At 52.8% G+C, this 25,325-nt stretch overlaps 1 protein-coding gene across 1 annotated transcript in view; it reads right to left on the bottom strand.

The window, feature by feature from the left end:
* Nucleotides 1-5,692: 5,692 nt before the first annotated feature.
* Nucleotides 5,693-25,325, bottom strand: part of KCNK3 (potassium two pore domain channel subfamily K member 3) — a 36,384-nt gene continuing 16,751 nt past the window's right edge. The window contains exon 2 of the mRNA XM_065927214.1: nucleotides 5,693-6,615. Coding sequence (XP_065783286.1) covers nucleotides 5,693-6,615 — 923 coding nt within the window. The remainder of the gene's footprint in view (nucleotides 6,616-25,325) is intronic.

Raw genomic sequence — 25,325 nt, 5'->3', positions numbered from 1 at the left:
CCCAGCACATCCATCATCAATATGGAAGTGAATGTGGAACAGTCTGGGCTCTCAGGACCTTGTATCTTTCTTTAGTTTTATCATCTGTAAAATGGAAGTGTTAATCCTCACCTAAATCACAGAGTTGTCCAATGAGCCAATAAGACAATGAAGTGAGAGGGCTTTGTAAGTGGAAAATGCCCCTTGTGTGGACTTTGGGGAGTTCATGGCCAGAGAAGATTATGGAGAAGATCATGTCAATTCCATCATAGCCCCCATCCTTGAGGCAGGGGGGTACCACCTACAAGGCCCTTCCCTGCAGCTGGGCAATGAGGGGCGGGGGTGTGAGTTTCCTGGTGTTTGTCCAGATGCAGATGTGGGAAATTGCCAGCATTGGAGTGACTCAACCTCGGAGATTAGCAGCTTTCATCTGAAATCAGAGTCAGGGAAGGCTGGGCCCTTACTCTGCGTGGGTGTGTGGGAGGGGGCATGGAAAGTGAGACGATATCTGGGTACCAGTCCTGGCTATCTTGCCTCATGACCTTGAGTGTCTCACTTCCTCTCTCTGAACCAAAATCACTTCCTCCCTTCCTCTGAAAAAGAGGAGCTGGACCAAAAATCTAGAGGAGTGTGCATGTGTGTGTGTGTGTGATTCTTTGCAATCTTTGATCAAGGTGATGGCAGTGTTCCAGTATCATTGGGTGAGAGCCGGGGACCGTGTCCACTACAGACTGGGCAGTTCAAGGGCCCCTCGGGAAACAGAGTCTCAGTCTTCTAGCCTGAACTCCACTTCGGGAGTGAGGGGGGCTTCAGCTTCCAGCCACTCAGTGCAGGTGGCGAGGTGTGCCCTGGGGTGGGGCTGTTGCCTTTTGCTCTGACAATATATCTGTTCTGAAGTCCTTCCTTGGCCCTAGACACTCCTTCCCTGCCCCTGACTTCCTGAGATAAGTTGTGGTGAAGCTGTCGGCCTTGGGGGGCAGTGCTGAGCCTGAAAAAAGAGCTAAATGGTTCGGCCTGTGGGCATGTGAGGACCTGAGGTGGAACAGAATTCTTGGCTCCATCAGGATCTGTCATCTTTGACGGGAGACATTTTTAAAGTTAAGGCCTCCCCTCACCAAGGTCCCAAATAAGAAACCACATGTTCTAAACAGCTCAATGGGCTTCCCAGGTGGCACTAGTGGTAAAGAACATGCTTGCCAATGCAGGCGACGCAACAGATGTGGATTCGATCCCTGGGTGGGGAAGATGCCCCGAAGGAGGGCATGGCAACCCACTCCAGTATTCTTGCCTGGAAAATTCCATGGACAGAGGAGCCTGGTGAGCTACAGTCCACAAGGTCGCAAAGAGTCTGCTTCAGACACATGCAAACAGCTCTACAACTTCTGCCAAACCTTTGCTGAAGACGTGGCCCACCCTGGGGACAGGATGGCAGTGAGCTGGCTGAGACCGTGCCCTTCCTAGCCAACAGACCAGGGCTTAAATCCTGACTCTGCCACCAACCCACTTCCTGATCTTGGCAAATGAGTTGCTCCAAGCCTTGGTTCGAGCTGATGCATAATCGGGAATGAAATATGTATTTCATAATGCCATGGCCTTCAGTTAGAGAAGGAGTTATAAGCTAAGCTCCTTCTAGAATTTATTGAGGGGGAAAGGTCAACCTTCTCCCTTCATCAGACAGAGATTTCACTAGGTCAGCTTTCCCAAAGCGCGCTCTGTGGGCTCAGGGTATGAGGAGATGCCGTGCAAACAGAAGAGCTGGTGCTGGGAGTACATTTGGGCAGCACTGGGTGGAGCCCAGGTGAACAGCTGAGTCTGGGGCCGGGCTTCTCTGAATCTTCGCTGAGCTGAGATGTCTTGGGATGTTCCACATGTGAGCAATGTTTACCCTCACCCCACCCCTCGGGTTCATCTGACCAAGAAACTCTCTTCCCATAAGGCACACCATGGGACACATTTTGGGAAGTTTCCATTGCAGGCCCTTTCCTCTCTTAGCTCCCAGGAAGCTTCGGTCTCCGTCTGAGGCCAGCACTGAGGCACCATATCAGGCGAGATCGTGGTATTTTTATGCCCTTCCCTCTCTATGGTGCTGGTTTGCTGTTTTTGTTTTGCTGTACATATACTTTTTAGTGCAGGATGCCTCAGAGGCTGGGTGGAAGTGAGGAGACCGAGGGAGGCATCATCAGAAGATAAAAGAGCCCACGTGAGGACCACGGGCTGTTCCAAGCCCTTAGGAGCTATGGACAGGGGCTGGGATGATGTTTCAGCACTGCCACCTTTCAGATCATCCCTCGGAAGACTGGGACGAATGCAGCCCCTGGGGCATTGCTTCCAATTCTGATGATTTTGCTCTAGGCAATGAAGAAAGGAAGGCAAAGGTCAGCAAGTTTATGTCCTATAGAAACTGCTTAGGAAAGTCGAAGCAATCTTGGATTGGTCACTGCTGACCTCAAGAATGACAACTGTTTCTTAACTTAGCTGTTCTAAGACACACACTGGCTTTTAAAGAGGTGTCTTTGGTGCAGGTGAGCCAACAGGAGCTTGAGTCCTGCGGTGGCCAGCCCAAGGGCTGAGGCCAAGCAGTGTGGTCCAGGGGCCTTTCCCCAGCTACAGGGAGCAGCCAGGAGCATTTCAAAGCCTGGCTGTGTCCTGCTTCCTGTAGGTGCCACCACTTCTTTCTCTGATTCCTGAATCCCCAGTAAATAGGTCTTTCTCTGTATCTTTCAGGTGACCTGTGTGGGTAGGTGGGAGGACTGGGATAAGGTGCCCCTGCTCCTACCCCTTTTGTTTCTCCAGTGTATTTTGATCTTCAGGAAGCAAACCATTAGTAGGGAGAGAAATCGACTTAGTGGGCTGTGACCAGCCTCAGCATCTTATAACATGAACTCGAATAGAAAGCATTAGAGTGCACTGGCTGTAGTACAGGTTTCATGAAAGATAGACAGACAGGAACACAGACAGGCATGGGTCGTGGTGTCAAAAGCCACTGTGGCTTGCACTCGGTGACATCTGGAAGCCAGTGGCTAGCTGATTCCAGGCACTGGCACCAGCTGGGCAGGGCCCATCTGCTCCCAGGTCTGTCTTGGGCTCTGGGGCCCACTTCCAAGCTGAGCTGTCCCTCCACACCCAGAGAAAAATGAACCCCAAAGAGACGTGCCCTCTACGTATCTCCCCCTGAGCTGCGTTTGCTGTGTGTGTTCGCAAACCCCGGCGGGGGAGTGACTGCTCCCCAGCAGCGCCAAGGGTACATGATAACAGAGGCAGCTGAGCCTGAGCCTGGTCTCCATGGACAGTATTTATTAGGCGCCATTCTCGGTGTGAAGACAGATACACAGGAGGGGCTGAGGGCAGGCCGTGGCAGCTGCGGCCTTTGGGGTCCAGGGGCTGCCCGGGGTGAGGGTGTGGGCGCAGGGGCGTGTCACCCACACGTATTGCATATTCTGTGGCAGTGTGCCCAGGCATAAGGCATTGGGGAAGCAGAGAGGCTGCCTGCAGTGGGAGGGGTGAGGGAAGCAATTCTGGCCTTCCAGTTCGCTAGGAAGGACCCGGCCGGAGATGGAGCAGCCCACTCTGTGAGCGCCATTCGGCCTCCTTCCCCACCATCTCCCTGCAACTTTGGTTGTGGCTCCCTCGGGACTGACGGGACAGGACCCCTCGAGGGCAGGGTCACACACAGGACAGAAGCAGCTGGCACTGCCTCGCCCCCCAACATAGACACAGAGGGCAGCCCCAGGTCCTGGGCCCCGCTGTCTATGGCACCTGGGCAGCCAGGTCCTCCCCACTGAGACAGGACTCACACAGACTTCCTCCCTCCCGGAGGAGCCCAGAGACTGAGCATGTGGTCAGGGTGCGGCTGGGACTGATTGCCCTGGGGGACCCCACTCCAGCTTGCCTGAATGCCAGGGCCGGCCCTGCTCAGCAGTGTTAAGGAGCTGACCTGGGCGCAGCAAGGCGAGGCAGTCTGCAGGGGGAGAGGCCCCTCACCCACCCCTCGATGTTCTCCTGAGTCGTCACGGTCCCAGTTCCCGCTCTGGGTGCCGACTGTGAAGAGCCTGGGATCTCACCTCCATCTGCTGCCCTCCACCTGGGCTTCCGGGTTGCAGGTGGGGCAGGCAGTGGGTACAATGGGGAGGGCCGTTCCTTGCTGCAGCTGTGGTTTCTCTCTAGCTCCTTGGGACACAGGTACCATCGCTGTCTGTGGGGCCAGAGATCATGTCCCAGGAGGACACGCCTGCGGCTCTCTAGGTTCCCAGAGAATCTAGACACGCCTGCTCTGCCAGATTCCCAGACTCCTAGAGCCCAGCTCCTGGCCTTTCTTCTGTGAGTCCCAGCTTTGCTTACCTGGCCCTAAGGATTCCCCTGTTTGTATGGAGGAAGTTCAGAGGCTGCGTGGGGCAGGGGGTTGGGGGGGGAGCGTTCTGCCCTGTGTCAGCAGCCCACTCAAAGCCCTGCCTCGTGGCCAAGTGGAGGATCAGCTGAGCCCAGCACGGGCTCAATCCTGAGCTCTGGTCCTGGTCTAAGGCCCAGCTGCCCACCCAATGCCGGGGTGTGCAGGCCAGGAACTTTGCTTGCAAAGAACAGGCAGAGGAGTTAGAAGGCAAGAGAGCATTCGGGACAAACAGCCTGTGTTCTTGCTCCCCTTTGTCTTCTGTTACCCTCGTCACCTTGGGCAAGTCGCGTCACACGTCTGGGTTTCAGCGCCATCTGTAAAATCGGGATGAGAACTCCTGCCCTGGTGACCTAAGTGGGGGGCGGGGCGGGGGGGAGGTTGAGAATCAAACAAATCGGTAGAGAGGACAGGGTTTTCCAACTCACTCCACAGATCTAAGAGTCAGTGATTAGTAGCAGCAGCCTGGAACCACAAGGAGGAAGTCTTCTGTTTGATTCCAAGGGGTGTCTGATCTGAAAGGCTGGGTCTGCCTGCGAGGATGTGACTGCAGGCCAGTTAGCTCTCATCCACCAGGGGGACCATTCAGCAGACTGTTGGGCCCCTACCTCCCCCTTCCCTTCTCCACCCCTCCTGCAGCCTGCCTGCCCTTGCTTCCATCTGCCTGCCCTCTGGGGACTAGCTTTAGGGACTGCTGGGTTTCCATTTCCTCCAAAACTGCAAAGCCATGCAAAACAACACCAAAGGGAATGGGAGACTGGGAGACACGGCTGGGGATGAGGAAGGGGAGTGGGACTGAGTGGGGGTGACCTCAACAAAGACACCCTGACTTCTGGAGCCAAGGGAAGGTAGGAGACCTGGAAGGACAGAGGTATAAATAGAGATGCAAACTTACACGGAACACTAACTTCCCTTCGGAAGGAGGAAGGGGAGGGGTTGGGGGAGGGGGTCTGGATACCAGCAGGGGCCTCTGCGAACTGGTAAGCTCCTTATTTTTCCAAAGGGATGGGAGGCTCCCAGCTTCTGCCTTCCCTCCTCGACTCCCCTCCCCCCAAGTTTCACATTTCTCGGAATTTGCAGGGCGCAGATGGGGACTCCGGGGTTCCTCAGAGCCCCAGCTCCTGCCGGCTGGTGCAAGCAGGCACAGTCGGAGATGGGGGGCAGGGGGAGGGTGGTGAGGGGTGTAGGGGCGCCCCCACGGGGCCGAAGGCGGCTGGGGCAGCCTCTTCGCAGACCCCTGCTGCTCCTGGGGCAGAAGTCTCCTTCCCCCCCCAACCCCGCCCCACCCCGCCCGTGCTCCTAGGTGCTCCAGGCCCCGGAGGGGGGCGTTCACACGGAGCTCCTGCGCTTCATGAGGCTGCGGAAAGTGGACAGGCTGTGTAGGCCCGTGGACACGGAGCTGATGGCGGAGCGCTGCGCCCCGCTGCAGAGACAGCGGTGCGAGGGCGTGTCGCTGTAGCGGCCGCCCCCTCCCGGCGATGAGTGGCTCTGCTCGACGCACGTGTCGGACGTGGAGAGGTCCCGGGGGATGATCATGGGGATGGAGTACTGCAGCTTCTCGCGGCTCTTGTACCAGAGGCACGAGCACATGGACTGGAAGTGCAGCACTTCGGCGTAGACGTTCCGGAAGCCGCCGCCGCCGCCCGCCGCGGTGGACGAGGCGGTGTCGGTGGTGTGCGCGCTGCCGCCCCCGCCGCTCGCGCCGCCCGCGCCGCCCCCGCCGCCCGCCTGCCCGTTGCGCGTGAGCAGCGCGCGGTGCTCGGCGTCGCGCTTTTCGTCCTCCGCGTTCATGGTCATGAAGCGCAGCACCACGAGGTTGAGGAAGGCGCCGATGACCGTGAGGCCCGTGAGGATGTAGACGAAACTGAAGGCTACGTACTGAGGCTGCGTCTGCAGCGCCTGGTCCTTCTGCAGCGCCACGTAGTCGCCGAAGCCGATGGTGGTGAGCGTGATGAAACAGTAGTAGTAGGCCTGGAAGAAGGTCCAGTGCTCGTAGTAGGAGAAGGCAGCGGCGCCGATGCACAGCGTGCTGATGCACGAGAAGAAGCCGATGAGCACCATGTTGGCCATGGACACGTCGGCGCGCCGCATGCCCAGCCCCCTCTTGGCCCGGTGCAGCAGGTACTTCACGAAGGTGTTGATGCGCTCGCCCAGGCTCTGGAACATGACCAGCGTGAGCGGGATGCCCAGCAGCGCGTAGAACATGCAGAACACCTTGCCGCCATCGGTGCTGGGTGCCGCGTGGCCGTAGCCTAGGGGAAAACGGGGCAAGAGGAGAGAAAGCACATGCTGATGGGGCTGCCCTTCCAGAAACCTGCCTCCCTTCCCCCTGCTCTCTCCTCATCTCCTGCCATGGTGGTGCGGAGTCTGGCCTCTTTTTCCGGACAGGGAAGCCTGGGGCACTGCAGCCCATGAGCTCACAAAGAGTCGGACACGACTGAGAGACTGAACTGAACTGAAGAAAACAACACATAGTTATGGGCGCATCCTTGTCCCTAGGCACTGTGCTAGTTCTTCGCTGGTGATTTTTCGTTTATTCTTCTGACCACTCCCTGGGGGTCGGGAAAGAGGAAGAGGAAGCAGGGAAGGTTAGGTGCCTTTCCAAGGTCACACTGTTTGCAAGCGGAGCAACTTGCCTTCAAATTAGAGTCTGTTTGATCAAAGACCCGACCTTTTTCTATACCCAGAAGAGGAGCTGACTGGTGCTGCTGTTGGGAACTTAGTCATGGATACCATGAAGAGCACTGGCGAGTCAGTTGGGAGACCTGGCTTCTAGTTCACTACCTGTGGGCACTGAACCTGTTCTTAGACCTCTCCAGGCCTGGGTTTCCTTCCTATAAGGGAGGAGGTTGGACTTACTGAGTTCTGACATCCTGGGATTCGATGTGAAGGGAGGGAAACTAGGGTTCCTTGGTGAGTTCCTTGCTGCCAGCTAAAGCATGCGGTGTAGTTCCCCACTGGGGCTCCCAGAGGCAGCCGGCCCACTCGTGTCAGAGAAGGGGAAAGGAGACAATCCGCTCCCCCCTGCATTAGTGCTCCATGGTCCTCATCAGACTCTGTTTAGGGCCCTGCGGTCGTCCTCTGTGCCTGCCCCCGGAGTAGGGTCTGTCCTTATGGGGAGGTGGTGTTGCCTTTGTCAAAGCAAGAGCCTTCCAGGTGTTACTATCACCAGGCAGGCAATCTCAACCCATACCATGCCCACCCTGCCCTTCAGTCCTTACCCAGCCAGGAGGCAGGCAGAGGCAAAGCCTTCCTCTCAGCCAGTTATCACATGGCCTCAGTCAAGAGTTCTGCCTGGAGGACTTCCCTGATGGTCCAGTGGACAAGAATCCGCCTGTCAACGCAGGGGGCACAGTTTCGATCCTTGGTCCGGGAGGATTCTACATGTGTTGGAGCAACTAAGCCTGTGTGCCACAACTGCCGAACTGGTGTTCTAGAGCCTGCAGGCTGCAACTACTGAGCCTATGTGTTGCAACTACTGAAGCCCATGCACCTGCCTAGAGTCTGTGCTCCGCAACAAGAAGAAGCCACTGCAGTGAGAAACTTGATCAACACAGCAAAGTGTAGCCCCTGCTCACCACAACTAGAGAAGTCCGGCGCACAGCAGCAAATAACTAGTGCAGCCAAAAATTAAAAAAAAAAAAAAAGTTCTGCCTGGAGACATGGAGGGGAAAAGACCCTGGATGGAAACTCAGAAGCCATTGGCACAAGTTCTGGCCCTGTCACTAGTGACTGTGTGACCTTGGGCAAATTACTCCCCCTCTCTGAGCTTGTTTCCTCATTTGTAAAATGATGTCTGCTGGTCCTGGCCCTGCTTCCTTCACTGGGTTATTAAGATACTTATTACTTTTATCAACAAGATTATTATAATAAAGTAATGCTTTCTATTTTCCCCTCCCTTCTCAGCCTTACCAAACTTAACCAAATGCTTCTTCTTCCCAGCAGCCATCCTGGATTGCTCACAGCTGGAAGTGATCCCTGCCTTGAGTGGCACTGAGAATGTTCAGCTTTGAAGTCCAGGCCCTGCTCTGTCACTCAGGTCCCCCAACTACATATGAACAGCTAAATATTGGCTTGGGGTCTGTGGGAGTGGACACTGCTGGACATTGTCATGTTCCTCCCTACCCACCCCTCCTCCCACACACATTGCCAGCCAGGTCTGTGGAGTATGCCCCAAATTCATGTGATGAGTTGATGGCAAAGGGGGATACCGTCTGCCTTGGTGTCTGATCTGCATGCAAATCCCTACTCTGCTATGGACTGTGTGTGTGTTTTGTTTGTTTTAAAAAACTGTCTGAGGAGGACCTCTCTGATGGTCCAGTGGTTAGGACTTCTTCCACTGCAAGTGGCATGGGTTCGATCCCTGATTGGGGAACTAGGATCCTGCATGCCACTCGAGGTGGCCCAAAAATAAAAATAAAAAACTTCCCTAGCTTTAGTTTCCAACATCTGTTAAATGGGGCTAATAACTAGCACCTGCATCACAAGGCTTTAGGGGAAAAATAAGTGAGAGAATGTGTATAAAGCACTTAGTATAGAGTCTGGTACATACCAAGTGCTCGATAAGAACTTCCTGTGATTAATAATGAATGAAGCACCAGGTTTCCTCCACATTTCAAGAGATCACCTGGGCTGGTGGACAGCTCAGTTCCAGTAAAGTCAGCATCGCTGTGAATCTTAAAGCTTAGGGAGGTCTGGGGAATGTGAGGTTGCGGGCTGCTCTCAGATTGGGTTCCCCTGCTCCCCAACTATGGCATCTAGCTGGTGACGGTGTCATCCCTTGCCAGGGGCCTAGATAGCTGAGCTCTGGAGTCGCTGGGCCTGGCCCGTCTGGGCCCCAGCAGGGTGAGAACAGATTGTGCCCGCCAGCTTGGCCACGGCAGCCAGACCACAACTCACCTAGACAGCCGGGCAGGCCCGGAGCCAGAGCAGCTCCTCATCCTGTCCTTCCCTGTCCCCCAGTGGAGGGTGTGGGGGAGAGCCTGGCACTGTGACCGGGGCTGAACACAGATTGGGAGGCATGGACCAGCCCCGGCTTGACCACATGCTGGCTGTGTGACCCTGGGCAAATCCGTTCCCCTCTCTGGACCCCTCTGGTCTGCTCTGCACTGTGGGGGTTTGAGCTTCAGCTGTTAATTAATTCCCACCCTGGCCGTCACTGCTACAGCTGCCATGAGGAGTAAAGGAGAGAGAATTCCCTGGTGCTCCAGGGATTAAGACTCCATGCTTCCATGGCCAGGGGCCTAGGTTTGATCCCTGGCCAGGGAACTAAGACCCCAAAAGCTGTGTGGAGCTGCCCAAAAAAAAAAAAAAAAAAAAAAAAAGGAGAGACTGGACATGAAAGTACTTTGGAATTTGTGGAGCTCTCGAAGGAAGGAGCAGTGAGAGGATCTCACAGGGGAAAGCCGGCCTGAGAAAGTAGTCCTGAGGATCAGGAAGTTCCCGTGGGGTCAGGCAACCGTATCCCACCGTTTGAAACATATGCCACTGTCACCACCATTGCCACCTCGTCTTGTGTTTGTTCATAAGCTGGGACTGCTCCTGATCCTCCATCCTTTAGGAAAACCCAGTGCCTTCCTGTCTGGCAGCCTCAATGCCCACTGTGGCTGCCCACAGAGTCCCCCACCCCCACCGCAGAGCCTCATGGCCCTGCTACAGCCACTGTCCTGTCCAGGGTGGCCCCTGCCTAGACATGCCTCACCCTCTCAGTCAGATGCCCCCAGGGCCCACTCTCCCTTCCTACCACACGCTGAGGCTTCAGATCTTATCCTTCAGATACATTTTAAACTTTAATGCTCAAAAACTTCCTACAAGGTCGTTATTATGACTATCTCCATTTTTTATGGTTGGAATAATGAAGGCTGGAGAAGCCTCGTGAGTTGGCCAAGGCCTCTAGACACTCTGACTCATCGCTCATTCCAATGCCTCAGAGCCAATTTATCACCCAGAAAGGCAACCAGGATGGGAAACTGAGGCCACAGAGAAGAGCATCCCACTGGGAGCCCCGTCTCCGGGCACTGCCCTGAGCTGGACGTGTCAGAAATGGCAACAGGGGTGTGATGCCAAGGCATTCAGACGCTTTTCCGAGGATCGGGCCTAGGGTCAGTGTGCCCCCGCCCCTTCGCCTGTTCTATTGTCACTGGGTGAAAGAGCGAGGGAGCCAGGAGGACCTACTGACGTGGGCACCCAGCTTGTAGGGGAGCCAGCTGGGGTGGAGCCTCTCCCTGGGGGCCCTGGAACTTCTGGGAAGTAACTGGGAGTTTGGCAAGGCCTGTCTGCCTGCCAGCAGGCCATCCGCCTGCCCCAGTGCTCACCCCCATCAGGCTTGGGTTTATGAGGGACAGAGGGACGAAGGGAGTCCCCACTTTTTCCTTCTGTCCAGCCCCATGCATCTCAGGGTGAGGGGCTCCCTCTGTTCTTGTGTGACCCTGACACACACAGAGGCTGTGCTCCGGGGATGATTCTCTGAGGGTCCTCCCTCACAGTACCTGATTACCCACCAGCTGAAACTCACGTCCTGACCAGGAAGCTCAAGCCCCTGCCTATCAGAGCGCTTTCTGGGGCTGCGCCTGTCGCCTCTTCTCCCAGCCACTTTTCCTGAATCCAGCATAGACTTAATGATCCTCAGAGCCAGAAAGGTCCTTACTGATCATATGGCCTAGTCTTTATATTGTACAGATGAGGTAATGGAGGCCCAGAGAGGGAGAGTGGCCTGCTCAAGGTCACACAGCTAGCAAATGGCAGAGCCAGAACTATAACCTGGAATATTCAATCCCAAACTCAATGCTCTGTCCTCTGCCCTCTGCCCTCTGTCTCAGTATAACCAAGGTTGACCTGTTCATTCAACCAGAACCCAGCAGCCCCTGCTTGGGAGCAACCCAGTTAAGAGATGCCTAGAAACCTGGCTGGAGCATAGAATTTACCTGAGGAAGCCAAGTGGCTGGATGTAAATAGTCATATGAATATTTTGAGACAACAGGAAAAATTAGGTGGGATGGGAACCTCGGGGCCTCAGTTCTCTTTTCTTCCCAACATCACCAAGGGGCTCAGAAATTGGCTGAAGCTCTGTCTTCCAGGGAGACGCAGAGGGTTGTGGTCCAATCCTCCCTCTTACTGAACTTTTTCTCCCTGTGGCCTATTTCCTTCTAGTCAAAGCACAAATAACCAGCCTGAGCCCTTGGTAATGGCCTTGGCTGGGTTGGACTCAGCTGTGTGGTCCCATTGACCTCACGTGCCCGCAAGCTTGAGTGCCTGACCTCTCACTCCTGGCCTGGCTGGCAACATGGTTAGAACACGGGCCACAACCTTGGGTGAAAGAACAGCATGGGACTCGGAGACTGGAGATCTGGGGCTCTGACCCGGCCCTGACTATAACCAGCTTGTGCCTGGTCAAGTCCTTTTTCCTCACGGGAGTTCAGTTTTCCTCATTTGTAAAATGGAAAAATAGGATAAGATGAAAGGTCCTCACCTTTCCACCCTGGTTATGGATGCCTTTCTTTTTCAGTTTACCCACTCATTCATGAAGTCTAAATTTTGAAGGATTTTACATATGAATTAAAATGTTGATCAGTACAGTGTAGCTACTACCTAGAATAGGCACTGAATAGATAATTGTGAAAAAATGAATTATTTTCCTATTAATTAGGAAAACTTGCCAATCAGAATTTCTGATTAGCATGGGATAACTGATTTTAAGAGACTGAATTAAGTTATTGTTATGCTTTTTAAATTATGAAAATGGATATTTCTGTTTTCCACAGGAATCTCTGCAGTTTAGTGTATAGGTAAGAGTAGCCTCTGGAGTCAAAGAGATTTCAACTGTGACCAGGTTATTTAATCTTCTAGGTGCCTCAGTTTCCTCATCTGTAAAGTGGGAATAATGATGCACTTAACTCTTAGAGTGGCTATGGGGACTTGATAAGTTAGTTGACTTAAAATGCTCAGAATGTTGTGTGTTTAGTCGCTCAGTCATGTCCAACTCTTTGCGACCCCATGGACTGTCTTCTCTGTTCATGGGAATTCTCCAGGCAAGAGTACTGGAGTGAATTGCCGTGCTGTCCTACAGGGGATCTTCCCAACCCAGGGATCAAATCCAGGTCTCCTGCATTGCAGGCCAATTCTTTATTGTCTGAGCCATCAGAGAAGCCCAAGGATGTTGGAATCAATAAATATTCATCATTATTATGAATATTTGGGGGAACAGCAAGATTAGATGGTTGTTAAAGTTCCTTTCAGCATCCACATTCTGAGATCAGTGTTGCCCAAAGGTAGATTTCCTAGAATACTAATTTCATGGACTGTTAATAACTGTTGGGTGAGAAAAGTGTTGCTTAGTTAAATTAAATTGCAGGCAATGCTGAATTCAACTGGATTCTCTGTCATTTAAGTGGAGGCTTTATCAGAGCCCTACACGTGTTTGTGAGCAAGGTCAGACAAAGTTGGGAGAATGTGCTTACGTTTTCCTGCTTATGTAACCTTGGAATGCTTCTCTTACAATGCTTATTGCTGGACGAATGTTCCTTGGAGCAACAGTTTGGGAAACATTCTTCTGTAGCATCAAGAACTCTATGATTCCTTATTCCAGGTCCCTGACTTTGAGATTCTCTGGTGTCCCGCCTCTGGTTGGCCCAGCCCCTCTGTAGATTAGAAACACACAGCCCTTGGCAATGCCTAGCTGCAACCTGTTTCTGGGTTCCCCGCAGACTTAGTTATCTAATGTAAATACGGCCCTGGCCAGGCTGATGTTTGCCCTAAGGGAAGGTGGATGAGGTGACCTGTGGCCAGAGATGCCCACAGGCTGTGCGCTCTGGGCCAAGCTGGGCTGATGCAAAGCTGCGCGTGGGGAGGAGATGTGACTTCAGGATGCTGTCTGGGCCTGGTAGGACATCCAGAGAGGACTGGGGGCTCGAGAGAGACAGGGCAGTTCCCAGAGACTGGCTGTGAGACCCTAGGTGCCCCCAGAGGGGGGTGGGGCTCTCCTGCTGGGCCTGCAGAGGGCACCTCAGAAAGACCCACGGAGGACTCACAGGCACAGACAGGGAGCCGCCCCCTTGGTACAGAGGTGGCAGCAGCGTGAAGCCAGGACGTAGGAATGACGGCGCTGCTGTTAAAGGAGATGTAGCAGAAGGAAGCTGGCAAGAGTGCCTAGGCCTTTGGGAGGGAGGCAGGAGAGAGGCTGCCCAGCTTGGTGGAGGTGTGGAGGGGAGGCAGGCCTTCTCCTTCCATCCTCCAGAATCCGGCTCAGACCTTGCCTTTTCCAAGGACCTTTGGAGTACCTTCCCAGGGCTGGAGGCGCCTCTCCCTCTGCCTGGCTCCCAGGCCTGGATTTGTGCAGAGGAATTCTGCAGGACTCTGAGCTTCTGGAAGGCCTGCAAGTCCCCTCGGTATCTGGCACAAGGCCTGGTGGGTGCAGCTGCTCAGATAACACTGTTCAGCCCAGACAGCCGAGAAGTATGAGATGTGGATGAGAGAAAGCTCCTTTAGACACCCAGGGCTGGGGGAGGGCGGGGAGGAGAGGCCATTGTGACTCACAGCTCCTGCCCTCCTGGTGGCCCTCAGGCTCCTGCGAAATGAAATCAGCTTCAGGGCCCAGAAGGAATCCCCTCTGTCCCAGGCCTGGCTAAGGCCCGAGGTAGGCCTGGGAAATCACTCGCGCCTCAAGGATCTGAGCTGGGAGGAGGGACCAGTGCGCAGAACCGGGTCTGGAGTTTGTCCCCCTCCAGGCCAGAGTGCCAGGGAAGGACAGTTCTCAGGCACAGCCCCCCTCCCTCAGCCCTGTCCCTCTCCAGGGCCTCTCTTCCCATCTTCCTGGCTCCTCTTCCAGCTCCTTGTTTCTATTGCCCACCATGGTCCTCCCCCTTCTCCACCTTCCTCCCCAACTTTCCCCTATGGGGGCCTTCTGCTCTCTCCTCTTTCTCTCTTTAAGCTCGCTGCCATCCACAGGTGCCCCGTGACTCCGGCTCAGGGTCCTCTGATGTAGGACAGTCCCCCCTGCCCCCCTCCCCAGGCCCACACGGGATTAGGGGGAGTTGAGGAGGGGGGGGCGGTGCTGGTGTCATGGAAAATCGCCGCGGCAGCCAAGGTCAGTGTTTGCAGACACAGCCTGGCCTGAAGCCAGGCCTGCCTCCCTGGCCAGCTCCCTCTGGCCTATCCCAGAGGGCAGCTTTGCACAGGGGCTCTTGGAGGCACCCCAGGGCTGTTCTGGGGTCCAGGGGCCAGGGAGCTATCCGTCCTGGAATATGGGAGACTATGTAGTTCAACTCGTTCATTTTACAGATGGGTAAACTGAGGCCCGGAGAGGGGCAAGGACAGACCCAGGACTGAAATCCAGGGCACTCTGATCTTGCTCAGTCCTCACTGCAGAGGGGAGCCCTCTGAAATCTGTTCTGGTAGGACAACAAAAAGTGAAGGTTGTTGTAAGTGTCCGTTAAGTCAAAGGCTAACTTGAGGTGGGTGATGGAGCCAAGAGAAGCAGACCCAGATGATGAAACCACAGTCTTTGAGCTCAAAACACCTTCTGTCTGAAAGTGAATCAGATGCAACATCTCAGGAGAAGCACTTTGAAACCTTCAATGCCCCATCCAAAGAGAAGGTTATTATTACACAAATTATTAAGATGCAAAGCAAAGGTGGGAAATGGTTCAGAAAGAGTTTAAGATGGGACCTCAGGGAGAGTTAATGGTGGAGAACTCCAGTTCGTGTATCAGGAAGGGCTTCACAGAGGAGATAGTATTTGCCCCGAGCCCTGAAGGATGGAAATACAGGGCTTTGATGGAAGGGAGCTGCTAAAACAGAGACAATGCTGGGAAGACACGTGGCATGTTAGGGGCCGAGAAAATTAGCCCAAGGCTGATGGGCATTCTCACTAATGGAGGGTGAGGGGAACATGACCAGACTCTCTCAAGAAGGCAGCTACATTATACATCTCAAGAACCTTGGAAATGTACTGCCTGTGACCCTGCAATGCCACTTCTAGGAATCTCTCCTGGCAAAAGAACCAGAGATCGGAATTAAGATTTATGAGCAAGGATGTTTATAGCAGCATTTTCATTGTGAAAAATTGCAAACAGTCTGAATGTTCACCAATAGGGTCTGGCTAAACATATTAAGGTATATTTATGTGGTGGAATATTGTGCTGCCATTAAAGTGCTGTTCTTAGGAGTTTCTTAATTACATAGAAAGACTACTATTGAATATGACATACAGATGATAGGATACAACTCTTTATGTAATGGGATCCCACAGTAAACATACAAATATGAAAAATGTAACTACATACACACACACACACACACACACACACACACAAATAGAAGCTTAAAGTCTCCTGAAAGTTTATCTTTGTATCATGAAGTGAAGTGACAATCTCTCAGTTGTGTCTGACTCTTTGCAATCCCATGGACTGTAACCCACCAGGCTCCTCTGTCCATGGAATTCTCCAGGCAAGAATACTGGAGTGGGTTGCCAGTCCCTTCTCCAGGGGATCTTCCTGACCCAGGGATTGAACCTGGGTCTTCCTCACTACAGGCAGATTCTTTACATCTGAGCCACAAGGGCAGAAGCCCCTTTGCATCATGGGCTCATGATTAATTTTTATTTTCTTTTATATATATTTTCTACAGAAATCTATTACTAAGTAGAAAGCAATGAATATTATAACAACAGCAAAAACTGGGGGTTATTTGGAGCAGAAAGTTCTCCTGAATAGTGAAAGTTGGTATGGGAGCAAAGCTAAAATGTGAAGAACTTTGAAGGGGAGGGGCAGGAATTTAATCTTAACTTGAAGGCACTGAGGAGCAACTGACAGCTCCTGAGTATGGGAGGTATGTGCCAAAGAGGTAAGGAGATGGATTTTCCTGGCACCCCTGTGCGTATTGGTGGGGATGGCAGTGAGAAAGGGCAGGAAGGATGCAACAGGAGACCTCTGCATGGTTCCATTGTCAAGGGCTCAGGCTTGAACTAGGCTCAGGAGGGGAGAGGGGATGGGAGGAAGGGAGGAGAGAGGAGGAAAAGAAAGGAGAGGGGAGAAGGGGAAAAAAGTGCATACACCATGTGTGAGATGCTCTCATATTTATTTGTGGATTTAAACTATAAGGCCCATGTGTAAGCCACTCAGTCATGTACGAGTCTTTGCGACCCCATGAACTACAGCCTGCCAGGCTCCTCTGTCCATGGGGTTCTCCAGGCAAGAATACCAGAATGGGTTGCCATTCTTTTCTCCAGGGAATCTTCCCTACCCAGAGATTGAACCTGGGTTTCCTGCATTGCAGGCAGTTTCTTTACCATCTGAACCACCAAGGGAAGCCATTTAAAGCCCATGAGGGCAGATATTTTTGTCTTTTGTTACTACCAGTTTCTCCATTCTTAGAAGAGTGCTCAGCACATAACTGGCATTTAATAAATCTCTGTAGAAGGAGTGAATCAAGGAAAGGAGACCTCAAAGATGAGCCTGAAGGTTGAATGTGGTGGAACCAGGGAAGATGGACAGAGCATGAGGCCCAGAGCAGGCGTGTTTTGGGCAGCAACCCTGGGTGTCCCAGGAAGGGGATCGACCTGGGAACTGCCAGGTCTGTTCTATGCCAGTCACTGTATCAGGTGGCCATGGCGCAGGCCTGTGGCTTCTCTGTATCCTGTGACCTGCTCGACAGAACATGTGTGAACTTATAACTTCTAACAGATTGGATCTGGTGGGGTTTTAATTAAATGAATCCACCAGGGATGGTCTGGCATTGAGAAAGGAATTCTACAGCACAATTTAAAGTGGACTTGGCCACCTCAGCAGATGGCTGGAGATGCCAGTCCCCCCACACCCCCCGCTTGTGCTTCTTGAAAGGCTGTGTCTGTAAGTCTGGCATCTGGCTGGCCTGAGTCCTACACTTACACATTCTCCGGCTCTTCCTGCTTTGCCCATGGAAGAGAAGCAGGCTCGTGTTGGCATCTCTTTGTCGGACTCCCCCAAAAGGGACTGAACTACTCCCAGCAGGAAGTCTTGCTAGGTCATGGGGGCAACAGTGGCCAGCCTGGGTGTTCCCAGATGACTGCACCACATGTCCTGGAGCTGAGCCTGCTGGGAGCCTGGCCACCTGAAATTGCATCCTGCAGGCAGTGTTGTGAGGGGTGGAATAGGTCCCAAAGGGTAGGGTAAGCAGGCATGGAGTTAAAGAACACCCAACCAGGAGTCAGAAGTCTGGCTCACATCCTAGTTCTGTCACTACCTTGCTGTAGGACAGGAGATGGTGAACTTTTTCCTATAAATGGCCAGATAGTAATACCTTAGGCTTCATAGGCCTTTTGGTCTCTTGCAATCGCTCACCTCTGCCATCACATCAAGAAGGCAGCCATAGACAATATGTAAATGAATTGGCATGGCTGTGTTCCAATAAAACTTTATTTACAGAAACAGGAAGTGGACCATATTCAGTCCGTAGGCCCTAGATGGCTGAGCCTGCTATAGAGTCTTTGTTAAGGCATGTCAGTTCCGAAGCCTCACTTTTCTTACCTATTACATGGGATGTTCAATCAGAAGATTATTTCTTCTCTGACAAGCTATATTTTAGGATTTAATAAATTTCTAGCTCCCTCTGTTCCACATACCACATATAGGCCCTGAGGAGAGGAATGGGTTTTGAGCAGGGTCTGGAGCCCAAGCCTGCATGTGGAACTGGTATTCACAGCTCTTTGGAGGCCATGGCTGCTTTTCCCAATTTCTGAACACTGTCTTGCTCTTTTTACCTCCCTGATAGGCTTCTACTCCTCCATCAAAGCCCATCCAGCAAGTCACTCCCTTTGTGAAGCCTTCCTTGATCCCACCCACCTAAACAAATCAGCACTCCTGGAGCCTTTTGTTCATCATTCACCATTCCACATTCATCCATTCAGCCAGCAGACCGGCTTTGAGCCCTTAATATAGGCAGTGCTCTAAGTTCTAGAATAATAGCTATGTCTGTGTTGTACTTAAGCAGCACTCTGTCATTTACAAAGTAATTTCTCTACATTCTATTGTTTGAGCTGGCACAGCAATCCTGTAGAGGAGGTGTTTACATTATTACTATTATTTTCTATTTTACAGATGTGGAAATTGAGGCTTGGAGAGATAAAATGTTGTATCTCAGGCCATACATGCCAGAATCAAACTTGAAATTCAAAGGCCATTCTTTCAACATTGTACTTGGCCACCTCGGGACCCTCCAGGGTGGGATAAAGTCAGAAGACCTGGGTCTGCTTCCAGCTGTACCGCTGTGTGGATCCCAGGCAAGACCTGCCCTTTTCTGGGCCTGGGGTTCCTCCTCTGGGAAACCAAGAGCTGGAGGAGATGCTCTTGAGACCCGTGACATTCTAGGATCTTGGGCTTATGGAGGGCCCACGTTCCCTCCCCTACAGGGGACTGTTGAGCCTCCAAAGCCATGGCCCTGAGCCTCCAGAGGCGTGTTAGACCCATAGTTGCTGGGGCACTTTGCAGAGCTGTCCCCACCAGCGCTGAGCAGAGGCCGGGCACAGGGTGATAACCCTTGGACTGTCCTGGGGAATGGAAGGCTGAAGCGGGCTGGCCCCACTGAAGCAGAGGGGCAGCCAGAACTGACCTCAGAGACAAAATTGAGTCCTCACACAGCCTCCCAGCGCAGGAGGCTGCAAAGAATCAGGGAGGAGATTGGGGTGCCTCCCTGCCCGAGTCTCCCTTGGGAAGCCTTGCTGGTCCCTAGATTCTCCCTTCTGAATGCTGAGCCCTGAGGGGCCCCTAGCCCCACCCACAACTAGCTGGAGGGACCAGTCTAGGGCCTTGAGCTTCTCATTTTCACTTCTTTTTAAAAAATATTTATTTGTTCCCTGGTGGCTCAGACTGTAAAGAATCTGCAATGCAAAGGACCCAGGTTTGATCCCTGGGTCAGAAAGATCCCCTGGAGAAGGGAAGGGCTACCCATTCCAGTATTCTTGCCTGGAGAATTCCATGGACAGAAGAGCCTAATGGGCTACAGTTCATGGGGTCAAAAAAAGTTGGAAACAACTGAGCCACTAACATTTTCACTTTCATCGATTTATTTGGCTGTGCTAGGTCTTAGTTGCGGCATGCAAGCTTAGTTGCCCCGTGGCATATGGGATCTTTGTTCTCCGACCAGGGATTGAACCCACATCCCCTGCATTGGAAGGTAGAGTCTTAACTGCTGGACCACCAGGGAAGTCCTCTTTTTACTTCTTTAGTTGCTTCCTTTCTCCTTCTTTTTCTTTCCCTCTTCCTTCCTCCTCTTCCTGTTCCTTTTTCTCCTCCTCCTTTTTGTCTCATTTTCTCCTCTCAGTTTCTTTCTGGATGCAGAGGGTGGGGATGGGGTCTTGAACTTCTAAGGAACTCTGTGCCTGGCGCCCAGTAGAGCTAACGGTAAAGGTGATGGTAGCAGTGATGTAGAAGCAGCCATAGTAATGGTTGTAATAATAGTAGTAGCAATAGTAATAGTAGTACGTCATAAAGCTTACATTATGGAGCATCTGTGTGCCCAGCACCGTACTAAGTGCTTTACATACATTATTTCATTTAATCCTCACAAAAACTTTATAGGATAGATATCATCTCCACTTTCCCTATAAGAAAACAGAGGCACTGAAAGTTTCTGCAACTCATTTAAGACCACACAGCCCATGAGTGACTGAGTCAGTTGCCTCATGCAACCTAACCAGTGTTAGTTCATTAAATGTTCCATCTGGAAAGCAGCTTCCCTGGTTTTGAGCTGAGGAAACTAAGCTGAGCGGCTGGGTGACCAGGTGTGTGGTGTGTGGCAGAGCCAGGCCAAGTCCCGTTCTCTTTCTTGCACATCCCAGTGGCCTCTGGGGTCTCTGGACTGGGTTCAAGGATCTGGGTCCATAGCCAGATCTAAGATAGTCATGGCAGCTCGTTCCCTGTCTGTCAAAGCAGGTGCCTTCCCCGGCTCTTTCCAGGCCCTTCTCCCAAGAGGCCAGGTTCAAGCGCTTGCTGGGTCTCCACAGAAGACACCCTCCACTGGCCTAGGCCAGGCCAGTGGTGGAGGAGCTCAGAGCCAGCCCTGGAAACAGGACTGAGTGGGCAGCGATGGGGCCCCAGGGAGGCTACAGCACTTTGCTGGTCTCAAAAAAATCAGCTGGAAAATCAACAAGTCAAAATGGCTTTATTCCCTCTTTGCTGGTCTTAATTAATTGACCAAATATTTTTTAAGCGCCTACTACTTCGTGCCAGCACCAGGCTGAGTGCGGGGAAGGGTCACTGGGCCGAGGATGGCTCAGTCTTGCCCTCCAAGAACAGAGACAAGTCAGTGGGCAGGTGGGAGAAGACTGTCCTTTAAGTGAAGAGTTACGCTGGATGGTGAGTCTATGTCAGAGGGGCCCTTCTGTGATGGTGGAACTGTGGACACCCAGGAACTGGAAGGGAGTCAGAAGGCATGCAGTGTTGCCAGTGATCCTGTGGCTGGGAACACGGTATCTGAAGATGTCCCTGGATGCCTGGAAGCATTGTTCAGGGTGGATGTGAACACATGGCTGGTGCACCAAGCTTCTTGGTCCTGCTTGTCACTAGAAGTTGGGTCAAGGTTTGTCTGAGGCCATACTCTCTCTCCCTCCTTCTCCTCATCTTTCATCTTCTCCTTCTTCTTCCTCCTCCTCTGCCATTTACTCTTTTTTAAAGTACACTTTTAATTTCAGACCAATGTTAGGTTTGCAGCATTATTGTTAAGGACTGCCTTCCTTTTTTAAACACTCAGAGCCTCCGGTGAGGCGTTGCTGGCTGCTGTGTTTCCATTCTATCCCCATTGCCTTCTCCCAAAAAGGCTTCTTCCTGTTCTGAGCTGCAAGCGTCCCCTTCTCTCAGCTCTGCACACAGCATCCATCTCTACCACTCCTTGGCCTCTTGGCAGACGCTGCCTAGTGTATTTACCCATCTGCTTAATGCACAGCGATGCCTCTGGGAACAAAGCTCCTTTCAGATAAGTCTGCCTGTGCAGAGTGGAAGTTTGGCGGGGCGACTGGCCCAGGATGGTGCTGGACACTGGACAAGGCTTTTGAGAGGCAGTCAGGGCCTAGGTCTGGTCCCCCAGGTGGGGACTTGTCTCCTAACCTCCCCACCCTTGTGGCTGGGTCATGAGTGGCAGGAGGGAACCAGGAGTGGGTGGAGTGTAAGAAGGAAGGGGAGAGGGTGGGGGACAGCCACAGGCCAGAACAGAGCCAGTGCTCTCTCTGCTCTTAGTACTTCTACTAACAATGGCAACAATATCAGGAACCCAGACACCCTTGCAGCAACCTTCTCTAATTTTCACCAGGACCTTCAAGGTGGGCATTATTAACTCCATTTTGGTGAGGAAACCAAGACTCAAGTTAAATACTACTATTCCCAAGGTCATGCAGGTAAAAGTTGGAAAAGCTAGGATTCAGCCAATACCTTTGGCTTTCAAAGTCCAGGTGCTCGCAGATGTCCCTGGGACCATACGCTGTGTGAATAGAGCATGCAAAATATGTCCCACAGGTCATCATTCTAAGACCATGGGAAGCTGCTTAGGGTAGGATCTGGGTCTTAGAGTCTTAGCTCTCTGCATTGATCCTGGTGGCGTCCTGCCAAAGACCATCTGTTCTCCTCCCCTTGCCTGCCTTTTGCCAGGCTGACGAATCCAGAAGTTGAATGGCCAGTCCTTTCTGTCCCAGGGAACAGCCCTCTAGAGGGTCTCTTTGAGAGTCCTGGGATGCTCCAGTAAAGGCCTGGGGTCAGAAAGAGGAGGAGGTGAGGAGAGGGGAGCTGGAGGGCAGGGGGCTGGGGCCTCCAGGGAAATTCTGGGGCAGAAATGTCTGGGATGGCCGCCCTCTTCCTGCGTCTTTGGAGTTGTCCTTCCTGCCACACCCTAGTTAAGGATGGACCCAGGTAGCACCTTTGCACCAAGTGGCCCTGACCCAGGCCATAGCAGATTGGACCAGGGCTGCATACCTGGTCTAAGAGGACCCACATTATTGACTGGGTGGACCAATCAGGTTGTCTCTCCCAGGGATTGGGCTGAGGGCTGAGAGGTTGCGCAGCTTTGGGGAGCTAAGCTGCTGGGATACCAAGAGCTGGCTCCTAACTGAGACCAGAGGGAGCCAAAGCCACACACAAGTCAGGGTTATAGGGGAAGAGAAGTCAGAGTGAGTGGAAATAGCAGAGACAGGGATGGTGTGGCCTGATAGAGATGGAGAGAGAGGCCTGGGCTTCTGACCTTTGACACTGGCTAGGTGGTGCTGTTTGCTTTCAGAAATCCCCTTTCAGTCACACTGGTCCAAGGAGGCACTGTGCCCTGGCTAAGCTCCAGTTGCTACAGATGGAGAAGCCACACTCCCGAGCACTGGGTCCCAGGTGTGTCTGGCAAAATGAGCAGCACAGCAGAAGGGCCCTGGCTGGGTTTAGGGAGATCCACATGGGCACAGTGTTCTATAGTGTTTAGTAAAGTGAAAAGTGAAGTGAAAGTGTTAGTTATTCAGTAGTGTCTGACTCTGCGGCCCCATGAACTGTCCGTGGAATTCTCCAGGCAAGAATACTGGAGTGGGTTGCCATTCCCTTCTCCAGGGGATCTTTCCAAGCCAGGATCGAACCCAGGTGTCCTGCATTACACACAGATTCTTTACTGTCTGAGTCACCTGGGAAGCCCACAGCATTTAGTGACATTCCTGTGAAATCCATACAGCAGCCCTGGGTGATCATCCAATGGGCAGGGGTGGTCTCCATTAGATGTCTGGGGACATGGAAACCTGATAAGATTGGCATCTCACCTAGAACTGAACCTGGGACCCAGGCCTTCTGATTCAGGCCTGCTGTTCTTCCATAACCCACACTGCCTTTCTGATCCCTTCTTATTAGGTAGCTGGGTGACTTTGGGGCTAATGTGTGTGTGTGTGCTAAGTCACTTCAGTCGTGTCCTGTTGTTTGTGATCTCAAGGACTGTAATCCTCCAGGCTCCTCTGTCCATGGGATTCTCCAGCCAAGAATACTGGAGTGGGTTGCCACACCCTCCTCCAGGGGATCTTCCCAACCCAGGGATTGAATCCATGTCTTTCACATCTCCTGCACCGGCAGGCGGGTTCTTTACCACTAGTACTACCTGTAGTACAAGGCCTGGCATGCGGAGGGTCTCAGAAAGTAGGAACTGTTGTCAGTATTATTTTTTAAAGTCGGAAGCTTTCCTTAGTTCCCCAGATGCCCACAGCACAGTCTAGGGATTTCTGGGCCCAGTATGCAGGCTGTGCACAACCTGATGCATTCCCTACCTGATCTGCTCAGTCCTGAGTCCCCCAACAATTCCAGTCCCCTCTGCATTTCCTCATGTTGTCGGGCTGCCCTGAGTTGCCTCCCTCATCTCTTCTGTCCTCCAAAGGACAGCTCCAGGGCTGCCCTCTCTGGCACACCTTCCCCATGCCCCTGTTGGAAGAAGGGCCCCTTTTTCTGCCCCTGCCACTCTCTACGAGGTGTTGGGTTTTACCTGGAGGTGGGTGCTTCTCCCACCTTGCTCAATGTCCATGGTGGATCCCCAGCAGATGCATGAAGTCAACCTGGATGGATGGGTTGGGTTCGGCAGGGAGGCCTTGGAGTGAGCGTGGCCCCCGTGGTCTCTGTCTCTGTCACCTGCTTCCCACTCTCTGGTCATGGCTAGTGGCCCAGACAGCTCTGGGCTGGCAGGGAATTGGGGAGCAGATGCCAGGAGATGTGAAGGAGGTTTTTCTTAGGCTCAGCACCCTCCCCAGGGCTCAGGAGCTCAGATGGTGTAGGTTGGCACAGTGCCTGGAGGAGAGGGACTCCAGGCAACAGGGACTTCAGCCTAGAGGCAGCTGCCAGGACCTCTTCTCCCTCTGAGCCAGCCTGCAGACATGGTGTCCCTACCTCCACCACTTACACACACATGTGTGTGCACACACACACTCACTCACTCACTCAAACACTCCACATGTCCCCCAGCGTGGCGTCTTGGCTCGACCTTGCCCACCATCCAGGGCGGAGAGCACAAGAACCAGGGGAACAATGGGGGTGGACACGCCCCCGGCAGCAGGTACATCTGCACTTCAATAAAAGGAGAGGTGCCCCCAGGGGATCTGGCCTCTGAACCCCTGCTGTCCCTTCACATCCTCAGGGATCTAAAGAAGCCACCAATCACAGCTCCTCCCCCACACAGGCCTAGACCTGACCCTGAGTCTAAGATTCCATGACTCTCCATGGAAACACAGCTCACTCCACTCTGGTCCTATCGGAAATGCTCTTGAGGTGGAATGAAGTGAGACTCAGGCCATGGCTTCTCAGCCGTCTTCAGGGGCGACAGCAAATAGCTGTCCCCATCCTTGGGGACACTGCCATTTACACAGAAACACGGAAGCAGACACTCAGCCCCAGCCTGCCTCCTGCTGCCTGACTCACGCCAGGCTTGTCACTTCTCTGACCTCTGAGTTCCCAGCCTTTTCGATCATCTCCGCCACTCCACCTGCCTTGCAATCTTTCCATCTACACGGCTGCCCAGAAGCAGATGAGAGCCCAGCCCAGCCGGGGTATAATTGGAGAATGACTTCCTGGCTCCTACGGCCTGTAGACGATGCCTGTTCACGCGGGGAGGTCCTGAGCTTGCTTTCTGTGGTGCCTAGTGCGGCAGGCAGGCAGAGCCAGGCATTCTCCCCGGTACCTGGCTCTCCCCAGCTTCTGCTTACAGTGCTGCAGTGCCTTCTCCTCTGTCCCCCCACCACTCCCACATGGAATCTGGGCGAGCTGGCTTTCTCTGCCCTTGACTTTATTTAAATGATTAAACGCCTCTGTCACTGCTGTCTCCTCCCCAATTCAAAATAGTCTTAGCTGAGCTTTATATAGTGCTTACTATGTGCCACTGCTCTAACGAGCTAATATATGTTACCTCTTTTCATCCTCTAACATCCCTATTTTGTAGTACTCTTATTATTCCTATTTAAAGATGCAGGAACTGAGCCACAGAGAAAGAAGTTAAGGGACTCGTT

This window comes from Muntiacus reevesi, chromosome 3 (assembly GCF_963930625.1).
Source record: "Muntiacus reevesi chromosome 3, mMunRee1.1, whole genome shotgun sequence".
Classification (NCBI taxonomy): domain Eukaryota; kingdom Metazoa; phylum Chordata; class Mammalia; order Artiodactyla; family Cervidae; genus Muntiacus; species Muntiacus reevesi.
The sequence above is the reverse complement of the archived record's forward strand: the minus strand, read 5'-3'. Positions and strand labels throughout refer to the sequence as shown.